The sequence below is a fragment of the Amblyraja radiata genome, chromosome 17 (assembly GCF_010909765.2).
Source record: "Amblyraja radiata isolate CabotCenter1 chromosome 17, sAmbRad1.1.pri, whole genome shotgun sequence".
Lineage (NCBI taxonomy): Eukaryota > Metazoa > Chordata > Chondrichthyes > Rajiformes > Rajidae > Amblyraja > Amblyraja radiata.
The window spans coordinates 38652819-38667670 of NC_045972.1; the positions used below are offsets into that span (position 1 = coordinate 38652819).

General features: G+C 42.8%; 1 protein-coding gene across 3 annotated transcripts in view; it reads left to right on the top strand.

Annotated features, from left to right (window-relative positions):
- hsd11b2 (hydroxysteroid 11-beta dehydrogenase 2) overlaps positions 1-14852 on the top strand; it is a 54111-nt gene that overhangs the window by 9941 nt on the left and 29318 nt on the right. Inside the window, exon 1 of one of the 3 annotated variants that reach the window (XM_033036240.1) lies at positions 7706-8103. The exons of 1 other annotated variant lie outside the window; for it this stretch is intronic. In XM_033036240.1, the coding sequence (XP_032892131.1) occupies positions 7833-8103 (271 nt within the window). In that variant the 5' untranslated portion in view covers positions 7706-7832. Of the gene's footprint in view, positions 1-7705; positions 8104-14852 lie in introns of those variants that run through there. One more of the 3 variants, XM_033036238.1, reaches the window with a different exon arrangement.

The following is a 14852-nucleotide window of genomic DNA, read 5'->3' on the forward strand; positions in this document are numbered from 1 at the left end:
ATGTGTTAATACAGAAAATTCTGAGCTTGTATGCCAAGAGTGAAACTTAGTGGTAAAGCACCTTTTAAAAAATGATGAGGAAAATAGATTGGCATAACATATCCATTTTAAGCAATCATGATGAAAGAGCATTTCTTATCTAAAGACATCTTATCAGCTTGAAAAAAATGACTATTTCTTGGAAGTGGATCAACTGAAGTGAATTAATCTTTGGATTCAAATGTTTCCCATCTACTTGAATGATCTTTGGCCTAAAAGCAACCAGATGGAATGACTGGCACTGCATAGCATTCATTTCTTGACCGGTTGCAGTTTCTTCTGCAATATAATCGGTCCACCTACAGAAGAAATGAGGACCTAATAAAGGCTGGCGTACTACATTACAAATGCCCCGGACATTTTTATGATTGGTTTATTGTATTTTAACGTTGTGTTTTACCTGCTTTTAACTATTTATACTGTTCCATCAGGGACTGGATTGTTTTTAGTGTTATTATGTGTGAAATGTTTTAAATTTCATGTGCGATGCTCCGGTATTCCCTGGGAAACGTCTTTTCATTTTGCACTGTACAACTGTTGCTTGCAAGATGACAATAAAGGTTGATTGATTGATTGATTGATTGATTGATTGATTGATTGATTGATTGATTGATTGATTGATTAAGGCAAATATCTCCTTATCTGATAACAGATTGTCTGAACAAAACTCAAGCCAGTCGGCTTTGACTTTACTGACTCATCAACACAACAGAACACATTTGGGGTGGAAGATTGCAACCTTGACCTGGTCCGCAATCAACGAATGCAATCAACCTGGCGTGCACAATCAAATAAGATCAAATGGAACAAGTTGTCCTACAACTTTAGGCTGTGCACGCCATACGCAAGAAGAAGAACAGACACATTACAATACAATACAATAATACAATACAATACAATTCAATTTATTGTCATTTGGACCCCTTGAGGTCCAAACGAAATGCCGTTTCTGCAGCCATACATTACAAACAAATAGACCCAAGACACAACATAATTTACATACGCAAGAAGAAGAACAGACACATTCTGACAAATTTACGATCAAATTAATTAAAGTCAAATCTTAACTAAATCTGACCGTTTACACTCTGGACTCAATGGTCACGATCGTTGATTGTTATTGTAAAATTTGAGATCAGCTTCACAGTTCATCGGCATGATGAAGGGCAATCCCAACAGTTTTAGTGTAGTTTAATTTAGAGATGCAGCGCTGAAACAGGCCCTTCGGCCCACCGAGTCCGTGCCGACCTGCGATCCCCACACATTTGGCGCAGAGGTATAGTTGCTGCCTTGCAGCGCCAGAGACCCGGGTTTGGTCCCGACTACGGGTGCTGTCTGTACGGAGTTTTGAAATTCTCCCCTTGACCTGCATGGGTTTTCTCCGAAATCTTTGGTTTCCTCCCACACTCCAAAGACGTGCAGGTTTGTAGATTAATTGGCTTGGTATAAATGTAAATTGTCCCTAGTGTGTGTGTAGGATGGTTTTAATGTGCAGGGATCGCTGGTCGACACGGACTCAGTGGGCCAAAGGACCTGTTTCCGCGCTGTACATATCTCTAAACTAAAACTAAACTAAAATTAACACAATCCCACACACACACTAGAGACAATTTACATTAATATCAAGCCAATTCCGATGAAACAATGTTTCCCCGATACCCCAAAACGTTTCATCAGAAACCTCAACAATGTAACTGAGACGAACTCTAAGAAGGATCTCGACCCGAAACGTTACCTATTCCTTTTCTCCAGAGTTGCTGTCTGACCCGCTGAGTTACTCCAGCTTTTTGTGTCTGTCTAAGGTTGCAGGTCTTATTTTCCCATCTGTCATTCAAGTAATTCAAGTGTCCCATATGTATTCAATTGACTATCTTCAGGATAACTTGAGATAGTTTTACCTTGAATGCAAAAGAATAACAGTATGAGAGCTCTGGCTAACTTGAAGCGATCTCTCCATTCTCTTCCCCCTCCACACACATTCCTTCCCCATGCTACACAATTCACACCTCATCAATCCTCTGGCTTCACAATTTGCAACTCTCTAATCCTTTTGTTTCACATCTTTTGTGTGTTCGCCTCCGGTGATTCTGACTGTATGTTATCTGCCACCTAGGAGAATTGACAGGGGAACCTTGTGAGTTGACCACATTGTTTTCAAAGTGTGGTTTTCTGGTAAAATGCTAAGTTTAATGGACATTTATGGTGATCTGGAGTTAGAACAGTTGGGAAACATCCTGAATTAGTATAATCAAAGTATTTCACCAGATTTTTATGATTCTTTACAGATTTATGGTTTAAAGACCATATAAAATTACAGCCATCTGTTGGAAATGGGATACTCAGCCATAGCTACCACAGGGATTGCCCAAAGCAGTTATCTGTCGATCGAGAAGGAAGCAAGTATCATACTGTTATGCTTTGCATTCAAGGTAAAATTATCCCAAGTTATCCTGATGATAGTCAATTGAATACATATGGGACACCATTCTGTTGAGTTCACTTTGAACACGGTCCCGCATAGTATGGGGAATCTTGTGTGCCGGACGGACAACTAGGATTATCTCAGGGTTAATGGTAATTGTGTACTTATCAGGCAGCCTGCCCAGCTTGTCGTCAAAGTTTGGTAATGTGTCAGGATTTGTTGGCTAAAGTCACAAATCCTGATGACAAGCAGAAGGGTTGAAAGGGATAGATCCCAGGTCGTGACAAGCGTTGGCACCCAGCAGAGGTGACACATCCTCAAGAACAACATAGAAACTCAGGTTGTGGACATGTGAGTTAAGACAATAGCGTAACTCGACTTGACCGATAGGGTGCACTGGACATCCTGCAAATGGGAGAAGGGAGGCAGTCGTAGGAGTGACAGTCTCTGTTTATCGCAACACAACTAGACAGATCACATTACATCTGGCCCCTGCGTCAACTTTCAGATAACAGTTCTTGCCATTAACGAGCAAGGTCTAGTTGTTTGTGTATTGAGTCGGTCCCTCGGCTGCACCAGGGACTTTGTGTTTTGTTTTGTGTTTTGCACTGCAATTTTTGTATAATTTATTGACATTTTAAAATATTTGTTTACTATAATATCTATTGAGTAGAGTGTTTACAAACCTGTTGTGCTGTTGCAAGTAAGAATTCCATTGTTCTCTTTCGCTACATCTGACAATAAACACATCTCAACAACCATCTTGCCTCCCGCAAGTTCCTTCCCTAACTCTCTCCATTCTGCCTGTCAGGTCTCCTCCCTTCCCTAGCCCAGCTGTTAGAACCTTTCTTCCGAAGCCACATTCATCAACCGATCTATGGGCAAACACCACCACAGAAGGCTGTGATGTCAGGTATCTCATGCTGGAGGTGGTCTCCTTAATTTTTTCTTCAAACATCTACATTGCAATTGAAACGTTTCCAAAACCAACCTGGTGTATGACATGTCCAGGATGCAGCAACAATGTCTATCTAATGTTGGACAAAGTTGCTGGGTTGCTGCAAGGATGCATGTAAATGGGAAAGAGAAAGGGCAAAGATAGGGTGGTGAGAGGCTAATGGTAAAATTAGAACAATAAGTTAACACTGAACTGGATGGTGGAACTAAAACTCTGGAGGTGATAGAATGTAGAATGTGATAAAGAGTACAGTGTGTAGAAATTAACTGCAGATGCTAGTTTATGTTGAAGATAGACACAAAGTGCTGGAGTAACTCAACGGGTCAGGCAGCATCTCCAGAGAAAAAGGATGGATGACGTTTTCGGTCGGGACCCTGGTCTTAAGAAGGGTCCCGACACAAAACGTCTCCCATCCTTTATGTCCAGAGATGCTGCCTGACCCGCTGAGTTACTCCAGCACTTTGTGACTATCTTCTACAGAACAATATAGCATGGGAACATGCTCACAACATCTGTGCCGAATATGATGCCAAGACTAACTCTCATCTTCCTGCACATGATCCTGCACATAATAGGTATGTTGCAAAGCCTACCTGAAGCGTCGTTGAATATCTGCCGCTGAGGTTGTGCGCGATTTTGGCGCCGTTTAGAGGGGGCGGGTTTAAAACGCGATTTTCTCTAGGCTGTTCAAATCGAAGATGTTCAGCCTAGTTAATTATTAACGAAAAATCGCTGAAAGACCCCGTCGCAAAAGCTATTATTAGTTTTAAAGGCCTCGTAAAATAGTTATAGTAGTTTAAAAATCAATCTTTGAACCCGCGACCACCCGCACCCGCAGGGTCTCATAAAGCAAATATCTGAAGGAAGGCTGTATATTTTTACATTAAAAAGGGCTTCTAAAGATCCCTTTATACAAAGTTTAATATTGCGAGTAGCTCAATTTGGCCCCATTATATCGCGCAGTATTTTTCTGGGCATTTGGGGCACAAAACTACCGCAATGTGAACGTTCTAAACCAGCGCGTTCCACGGGGACCCACTGGAAAGCTGATTTAAAATGGACTTTAATTTACAGCAATTGAACACTAAATTCCTTCCATTTGGTCTATAAATTAATGTAAATGAGATTTAAAAATCATGTTTTATTGTGAATTATTTGTGAATATTATTTGGACATTTAGGCTATTTAAAAATGTTAATCATTTATTAAGAAATGGATAGATGTTTAGATCTAGTAATTGAAGTCTGAAATTAGCTACAATTAGGTAACTAACTAATTATATGCTTTAATTTCAGGTCATCCAAGTAAGATTATTTTATATTTGTTTCAGAATGCTTCAATCTATGATAACTGAAATTTTCATTCAGTTCTCTTAATTTTTAAGAAAGTTATGGGCTTTTGACTGTTCACGATCACAGCTTTTTTGTTATGTCCATAGAAAATCAATAGGGAACAAGATGCTCATTTCCCAGTATGAAAATGGCCATAACTTTTTTAATACTTGAGATATGAAAGTGAATTAGGTGTCAAATTAAACTTATTGTTATGCTTTATCTGATGGGATAAATTGCAGACTTGATTTTTAAAATCTCAAAATTTTGTAACATTGCTACACATAAGCCTCCATTTCCTGCAAACCCACATGCCTATCTAAAAGCTTCTTAAATGCCACTGCTGTATCTGCCTTCATTACCACTCCTGGTGGCACATTCCAGGCACCCACCACTCTGCATAAAAAACCTGCCCCGCACATCTCCCTTAAACTTTGCCCATCTCACCTTAAAGCTGTGGCCTCAAGTCTTGGACATTTCCACTATGTGGAAAAAGTCTACACTCTACCCTATCTATGCCTCATAGTTTTAAATATAGATTATATATGGATTAGTGTGGTTATCCACAATGAATGGCTGCAGAGAGATTCAGCTGGTAGATAACGGAAAGTGCAGCATCATCATATTTATGATTAGGGACATAAATTTGACTGAAGTAATTAAAAATGTCTTGTAATCTAGAAAATGGGCACAGCTTCAACAGAATGCTTATCTGACCTGACATCTTTCTAAGATCCTGGAAAATAGTAAGTAATTTAAATCATGTTATTAAATAAATAAAATGTTCAGTGTCAAGAGGCAGACACACTGAGGCAGACACACTGAGGCAGACACACTGAGGCAGACACACTGAGGCAGACACACTCAGGTACTTTCCACAATAAACGTTGTTACAACACTGTCATATTATCGCCTTATCGTGGTGCACTCGTATAAACAGCAGATCCACCATCGATTTTCCAGCAACTGGTGGTCCGGCACCTCCTTTAATCCAGACAATATCACAAGAGGGCATTTTTAATCTTCCCCCCTCCCTCCCCGGAAGTCCCCCCGTGAGGTGGCACCTAGGCCAGGTAAGGCCAAAGATCCTGTAGCAAGCAAGATAGACCACTCCTGCTAAATGCAATGGGCTGACGTGTAGTATGCAAAGCAGCGGAACGTGGGCCTTTTTTTCATCCATTTCAGTAACCCGACCCGACCCAACTCGCAGTGTAATCAACGTTGCGGGAGAACAATTTGTGTCAATAAATTATAATTCTGAAAATGAGAAGATTTTTCCCAAATAACTTTTATTTTTACGAGGATGTTTCCGTAACCGGCTTCCTTCTCCGCACTAGTATCTTTGCTCCGCTATGGGATCTTTGGTGCGGAGACGGAAGCCGGTTACGGAAATGGGGCCGAAAATTACCCATGAATGTGCCCATGACCGTATTACGTCTTTTTCGTCGAGTGATCTATCTTGCTCGCTACAGGATCTTTGGGTAAGGCGGTCGATCTTGATTTCCGCAGCCGGTCGTCAGGTCGAATTTGCCCCTTGCAGCCGGGGCAATGGAATTTCAGCTCCAGGAGGTCATGGAGTTCTACGGCACGGAAACAGGCCCTTCAACCCCACCTGCCCATGCCAACCAAGATGCCCCACCCACACGCGTTTGACCCATATCCCTGGGCGGCTCGGTGGCGTGGCAATAGAGTAGCTGCCTAACAGCACCAGAGACCCGGGTTCGATCCTGATTAGGTGTGCTGTCTGTCTGGAGTTTGTACGTGCTCCCCATGACCACATCAGGTTTCTCAGGTTTCTTCCCACACTCCAAAGACGTACAGGTTTGTAGGGTAATTGGCTTTGGTAAAAATTGTAAATTGTCCTTAGTGTGTGTAGGATAGTACTAGTGTGACTAGATTGCCCGGATAGCAAGGGCTCGGTGGGCCGAAGGGCCTGTTTCCATGCCGCATCTCTAAACTAAACCTTTCTTATCCATGTACCTGTCCACCTGAACAAGAGGCTGTATTTCAACTCCCGTGATGACAGAGTGACCATCTCTAATTGACTTCAAGGACAGGCGGGAAGTTTAGCAAGGGTCATTGGTGTCACCCATCTCCCGGGGCCTGCTGAAATGCAAAGATCTCAGCATGTGGCGAAATAAGGGGGAACTTGTGGAAAGGTGCCGGGAACTAAGCAATGGAACAGATGGTCTCGATCAGTTTGATTGAAGTGCTGGTGAGTTCTCAGGTCAGCTCAGTGGTGCTTTCGAACACTCGACTGAAGAGTCACAAAGAAAAGCAATCAGATGTGAAGGCAATGGAATTCAGGATGCGGGTTGTTATTGCATAAAGGGTTTTCGCTAATCAGCGTGTATATCTTCATCATGGGATCAGAAGCAGGTCCTTTGTGTGTTCCATGCATGACTGCGATACATTAAGAGCTACGCGCGGCTAGGTTTAAACGTTGAAAGAAGCACTCAGACTTTATTTAGTCTACTGCGAGTGATATACCACACTAGAGTTGGGAATTGAACTAGCCGCGTTCTGCTGTGTTCCTAGGACGCACTTCTCCTGATATCACTGTACATTGTTACCCACCCCTTATTACACCCGCTCTGAGAAACCTCCCGCGATTTGGGGCGAAATACAATTGTTCCCCCGCTGAAGCTGAAACGACGAATGTTGCAATTTGAGCGCGGCGCGTTATAAGTGCAGTGCTCACATTAATTAAAAGGCAGGTCGTGGGGTTTGAGTTCACTTCTCCAGGTTAAAGTGCAGACGCCTGGCATCTTTCCAACGTGAAATGGCAGCTTATACTTCCAGACCGAATCCGTCTTTTATTGAAACGTGAAAGCAACAGACCGGGAACATTTGTGAATAAGCTGGCTAGCAGCGCCTGGGGCTCTTGAGTGAATATTTGAACTCACGCTGCAGCATAACCAGACTGGCGAATTAAAAAAAAAAAACTATTTAATCTAGCGCACATTTTCATAATCCCTCCCCCTTTTGTGGCTAGTCGCGCTTTTCGAATAGTACAGTATATAAATACCGTCTGTGAATCAGTCAAGTCTTGGACCTGCCGCGTCTTTCTCTGCCAGAACTCATGGAAGGTTATCCCACATCCTTCTTAGCTTATGTGTGTGCTGTCAGCGTGGTAGGCACAGTCGCTTTCCTGAGACTAGCCATGGCTGAAATACAATGGAATCACCGCCTGATTATTTATGTGATTCTCCTTATCGCCCTGGAGAGGATTTGTTGCGTTTTCCTGGCAGGCTTTTCAGGAGTTCTAATCTTCACAGCTGCATGCTTCCTCGTTTTTCAGTCACTCTCCTCTCCCAAGTTACCTGTCCAAGGGAAGGCCGTGTTCATAACAGGTAAGGCGCATCCTGAAATGCTACTGAAAACTGCACAAATGCCAATGTGTCTGGATTTTCTTTGTGTTGTTTAAATGGATATTTGTTTGAAATAAATACAGTCCAAAACATAATTTCTTATCACTTAAAAAAAGGCATAATGGGCTGCAGGCAAGTGAGTATCAATTCAAATTATGAATGGATTTTTAAAAAAGTTTTGATTTTCAGAGTTAAACATTTGGCGCCCTGAAATAATAAAACACATGCTGATCAGCCCTGCTGATTATTATATTGTGTTTTTGTTTTTACGTCGGACCTACAGTGGCAAAAAAAAACCTCGTGTTTGTGGTTTGGAACTGCCTTCTGATTAGGACTGCTGTATGCTGAACTGTAGCGAGCGGGACTTTGTTGCTACATTCACCACATTCTGGAAGTCTGGCAGATTAATCTCTTCGAGTCACCGCTTTGTGCTCCATATCAAACTATCTAAAAAACATTTTTATTTTAGAAAAATGATTTATGAAAGTGCTTATTTACAGTTTTAAACGGAACTCTGCAAATATTCACATTGAAGAACTGATTTAGACTGCACTAAATGAAATTAGTCTGTCCTGGCTGCACTCTGCAATGAAGAGAACGTGATTGTTCTTTCAAAATAAACTGTTGTGAAATAAAATGAGTGCAGTTTAGTTTGTGCTCTTTGAAATCTGAGTACTTTGCAAAGAAATGAATGAAAGGGCTGACGAGCTTGCCTGAGCGGCGCGAAACGAAATCCTCTTCAGTGCTGGACTTGACCGTCCACTTTAACCTCTTCCTCTTCCATTCAATGCCAGCAGTGAAAACTGTCACTCATCTGTTAAATCAGCAGAGACCAACTTCAATCAATTGTGTAGTTCCTACTGTAAATTTTGAGTTTGTATTTTTTTGTTTTTTTGTTTATTTTTAAATATTCCAGCTCTAGGTCATTGGATGCTTCACAAATCAGCTCTGTCCACTCTACAAGAGCTGAACTTACAGAGTGGCAGTTTCTGTAGGAAAACAAGTTAGTACCCCACTCCCCCCCCCCCCCCCCCGGCCCCCCCCCCCTGTCCCAACTGTGCAGTTGTCACCGTTTTAACGAAGAAGAAATAACGATAAGAGTTTAGCCAAATTTCTGCATTCAGATCCTATGTCACACGACGCAGAGCTTTCATGTTTGGTGTGAGAAGGCTTTCCAGGTCCTTGTGCAGGAAGGAACTGCAGATGTGCGGGAGGGAACTGCAGATGCTGGTTTACACAGAGGATAGACACAAAAAGCTGGGGTAACTCGGCAAGTCAGGCAGCATCTCTGGAGAAAAGGGATAGGTGACGCAAATTGGGTGAACAGCACCTCACATTTCGCTAAGGCAGCTTACAACCTAGGTTTATGTTTTTGATTTCTCTAACTTCAATTAACCCTTACATCCCCTCTCTCTCCGTCCCTCTCACGCCAATCGTCATACTAGTTTCACTGTCACCCTACCCAGTTTCACTGTTTGTATCTCTCATTATCACCTTCTCCACAGCCAACAATCGACCATTGTTCCACCTTTCCCAGGCAATGGGAGGTTTTGGAATTGTGCTATGTACATGCATGTGATACCTTTTACATGAAGTGAGATATTCCAAGTTCCCTAACCTTTAAAAGACATTTGGACAGGTTCATGGATAGGAAAGGTTCAGAAGAGTACAGGCAAAATTCAGACAGGTGGAATTAGTGTAGATAGGGCATCTTGGTTGGCATGAGCAAGTTGGACCGAATGGCATGACTCTATGACCTTTTTCCCAGGATGGAAATATGAAATGCTATAGTGCAAGGGTTTAAGATGAGAGAGATAGAGTTTAAAGGAGTTGTCCGGGGCAAGTTTTATTTACACAGAGGGTGGTAGGTACTTGGAACGCACTGCTAGGGTTGGTGGATGAAGCAGATACAATAATGGTATTTAAGAGACTTTGGACTAGGCACATGAATCTGCAGGGAATGGAGGGATTATGGATTACGTGCACTCAGGTAAGAGTTAGTCTTGGCATCATGTTCAGCATGGACATTGTGAGCCGAAGGGCCTGTTCCTATGCTATACTGTTCAATATTGTAAGGGAGGATTTGAGTGAAAATTGGCACTAGGTTGAAAGACGAGAGACCATAAAGGGACATAAAACTTTGGTTGAAGATGCGGTGTGTGGGTTTCCTTTGATGAGATGAGAGGCAGAAGTAGGGAGTGCACTTCACAGCCTGGTGCCAAGGCAGCTGAAGGCAAAGCTGCCAATGGTAGTTGGAGCAACTGGAAACTGGTAGAGAGTTGCTTTGCAGATTGATCTGCTGCACCAAATGAAAATCAGTCTGGGTCCAGTCTGCAACGGAAACAGCGTGTGGTTACGATTTGAAAGCAACTTTAATAGAATTAATGTTGTTCAGTTTGTGTTGTGTGGCTCTGAAATTTGAATCCTTCACATTGAAATGAATGAAAGGGCTGATGTTTTTCTTCCTGAGTGGTGGGCAGACAAATCCGAGCACCCACTCATCCTTTTGGCACTGGACGTGACTATGACCTTTCACACATCCTCTTCCTTTCACTTCCATCAATGCCAGCAGGGGAAATTGGCACCGATCTACTCATTTAACAAGGAACCGCAGCACTGGAGTAATTTTGGTATTTACGTTCTGTGTTTTAAAATATTCCAGCTCTAGTCAATTAGACGTTCCACGATCCAACACCATCCATTCAGTGTGAGCTGAATTGAATGAAAGCCAGTTTTTGCAGGGAAAAGTTACTCCACCCATTTGTCATTGTTATTTAGACGAACAAATATTGATCAAAGGTTGGCAATTTTTCTACGTTAAGAGTTAATGTTAGTTATAGGCTCTGTCACGCAAAACATAGCAATGGTACATGGCGTGAGAAAGCTCATCTGAACTTTGAGCCTGTTTCAATTCAAGGCTGATACCCAGGTTTTATCAGGCAATGAATCATCCTACCACACCCAGAGAGCCGTGCTGAACAACTATCTACCTTTTTGATGACCCTTGGACTATCCTTGATTGGCTTTACCTTGCACTGAAGGTTATTCCCTTGTCGTGTATCTATACACTGTAAATGAATCGCTTGTAATCATGTATTGTTTTTATGCTGACTAGTTAGCACGCAACAAAAGTTTTTCACTGTACCTCTATACACGTGACAATTAACTGAACTAAAAAACGAAACTGTCTTGTAATTAAACCTTTTGGTCTCAATATAATTCTGCTGCTTTGTTACTGCATTTGAAGATCGGTGCATGTACCTCGGAGTGTCCAGGACTGTACTTTAGATCTCCAACCAGAACTTTCATCCAAATATAAAACAGCTTCCACATTCTTGCATTCACCAGGGAGACCACTCGTGGAAAATGATGCAAATGTTCCATGGCTCAGGCAGCATCTGAGAGTTAAAGACTATTCATTAGATCTTAGTACGTCCAACATGCAGCCTCTGTCTACGTCAGCAAGGAATGATTGATTGATACTTTTATTGTCACATGTACTTGGTAGAGTGTAATTCTTTGTTTCTCATACAATACGTAAGTATACAAAGAGTCGCCTTGTATAGGCTGCCGACAAAAGTTATAAAAAGTATTCAATATAGTTTGGATGGTCCCTCTTCTTCACCCTCCCTCCCCCCTCCCTCACCCTTCCAATGCCTGGTCCTTGATTCTCAGCAACCTCCCACACTGGGCCCCTCTTTGTTCTCGGCAACCCCCCAACACCTTGACTGACTGCTCTCCGACGGCCTTCCACTCTCAATCGTGCTCATGGAATGGAGGGGTGTGGATCATGTGCAGACAGATGAGACTAATTTAGCTTATTTGGCATGGACATTGGGGGCCAAAGGGCCTGTTCCTGTACTGTACCTTTCCATGTTCCATTACTGATTGGAAATGACTGGAGCCTCGCCACTAATCCCTGTGACATTCCACGAATTGCTTAATATTGCTCAATATTATTGGATTAATACTACGAAATGATAGCAAAAGACCTCTAACTCTTTGTAAGTGTCAATATAATATAATTCTACTTTCAATAGAAGTGATTCTGTGTTAAAAAAAAAAAGGTGGATATGAAATTAAACTCTAATTTAATAATAATTACGTGTTGGCAGATGCAGAAGATAAGGCCATAAGACATAGGAGCAGAATTAGGCCATTCGGCCCATTGAGCCTGCTCTACCATTCAATTATGGCTTATCTATTTTTCCCTCTCAACCCCATTAACCTGCCTTCTCCCGGTAATCTTTGATGGCCGTAATTATCAAGAACCTATCAATCTCCGCTTTAAAAATGCCCCATGACATGGCCACCACTGTCGTCTGTGGCAATGAATTCCACAGATTCTCCTGATGTTTACTGGGGAAATTTGTCACCTCAGAGTTTTACTGCGTGGAAACAGGCCCTTCAGTCCAACTTGCCCACATCTGCCAACATGTCCCATCTTCGCTAGTCCCACCCACCTGCGTATAGAAACATAGAAACATAGAAATTAGGTGCAGGAGTAGGCTATTCGGCCCTTCGAGCCTGCACCGCCATTCAATATGATCATGGCTGATCATCCAACTCAGTATCCTGTACCTGCCTTCTCTCCATACCCTCTGATCCCCTTAGCCACAAGGGCCACATCTAACTCCCTCTTAAATATAGCCAATGAACTGGCCTCGACTACCCTCTGTGGCAGAGAGTTCCAGAGATTCACCACTCTCTGTGTGAAAAAAGTTCTTCTCTTCTCGGTTTTAAAGGATTTCCCCCTTATCCTTAAGCTGTGACCCCTTGTCCTGGACTTCCCCAACATCGGGAGCAATCTTCCTGCATCTAGCCTGTCCAACCCCTTAAGAATTTTGTAAGTTTCTCAATCTCCTAAATTCTAGAGGTCCATATCCTTCTAAACCTATCCTACCCAAGTACCTGTCCAAAGGTTTCTTACATGTTGCCATAGTACCTGCCTCAACTACGTCCTCTGGCAGCTCCTTCCATACACCAAGCACACTTTGTGTGAAAACGCTACCCCTCAGTTTCCTGTTCGATCTTTCCCCCCTCACTTTAAATCCACGTCCTCTGGTTCTTGAACAATTTGTTAAACCCAGTCACAAGTAGGGTAGTTTTTATGTATCTGTGTCAATTAACTTGTGAATATCAACCCTCACAAAACATAGTGTCTTCTGCATTCCATTGAAGTGTTGCCTAGTGGGAAGAATTCTTTAAAAAAATGATGAAACCAATGTTTAAAAAAAATATGGCAGAATTTCTGGCTCCAGGTGAAGGGCAGTGGAACTAAACACCATTTGAAAATAAAGCAATGAGAAATCAATTAAATGATTAGAGTTGTCAGTCAGATACAGCGATGGGACTTTGTTCTGGGACCTGTACACTTGCAACTGTGGTGCTTGAAGCTAAAAGAGTATTTCTGCCGTACAACTCAACAGTGAAGGAGTTAAGGTTATGATTTAAATTGCCACTTCCAAAAGAATTATTCACTTTAATCACTTGGGCTTTCTTTTTTATTTTAGTTTATTTGAGAGATACAGCACAGAACCAGGCCCTTTGGTCCACCAAGTCCGCGCCGACCAGCACAAACAGTATCCTTCACACTAGGGACAATTTACAATCTTTACCAAAGCCAATTAACCTACAAACCTGCACATCTTTAGAGTGTGGGAGGAAACCGGAGCACCCAGAGAAAGCCCACGTAGTCACAGGGAGAAGGTACAAACTCCATACAGACATCGCCCATAGTAAGGATCAAACCTGGGTCTCTGGTGCTGTAAAGCAGCAACCCTGCCACTGCACCACTGTGCTGCCCTATATGACCATGGCTTTCTGTAAATGATCCATTGCATTCTCCTCCCATCATCTGCAGTGCAACAGCAGTAACAATATCATTAAGTGGCCAGTTCCTGATCGCGTCATCGTGTTTGGCTGTCACCATATTAATAGGGGTCTTGGTTGCAGCCAAATATGGCGTGAAATATCTCAGTTTTTGAAATGCCTCTAACTATCTCAACATTATATTTTTGTGGAATTTCCAAGTTGTGCCATCATCTGCGATGAAAGAATAACTCGCTCCATCAAGCCGAACAGATGGCTTCCAAGTTTTTCTTCTCTCTTCATTTGCTGTTGTAGTCAGTGGGTAAAACATCTTGTCCGTGCGCCATTCCTCATGTTGGTTGAGCTGGCAAAAGCCCACAGTTGAAAACTGCTGCAGTGGCGGTTGTAGGATTGAAGTCTGGCCAATGCAATTGTCAATAGGTGAACGAAAACACAGTAGGTGGTCCCCTCAAACCTGCGGGAACGAATGAATGCTTTGTCACATGTGACAAGTCACAGTGAAATTCTTTGCTTGCATACCCAGTATGCAAATAGTCGCCCATAAAGGGTGCTTACAAAGTACCCTCTTTGTTCTCCACCCCCATCCCTCACGGCGGTCCCCCCCATGAGGGGTCCTGATAGTTCTTCCCCCTCCCTCAAGGCAATCACCCATGCCGGGTCCTCCAATATTCCTTCCCACGTCCTCACTTCCAAATGTCCGTCATCGTTCGTGGGTCGGGGCCATCATCGTCCACCGCACTGACCTCCCCACTATAGCTGCCGGAGCCTCGCCGGACGCCGATCCAGACCCAGGCTCCGCAGACCCATCGGCCATTCTCCGCGGGCTTCATCGACTCGCAATGTTGCCTGTAATGTTCCCTTAACCAAGGCCATTAAAAATAGATTGGTTGGTCACTCAC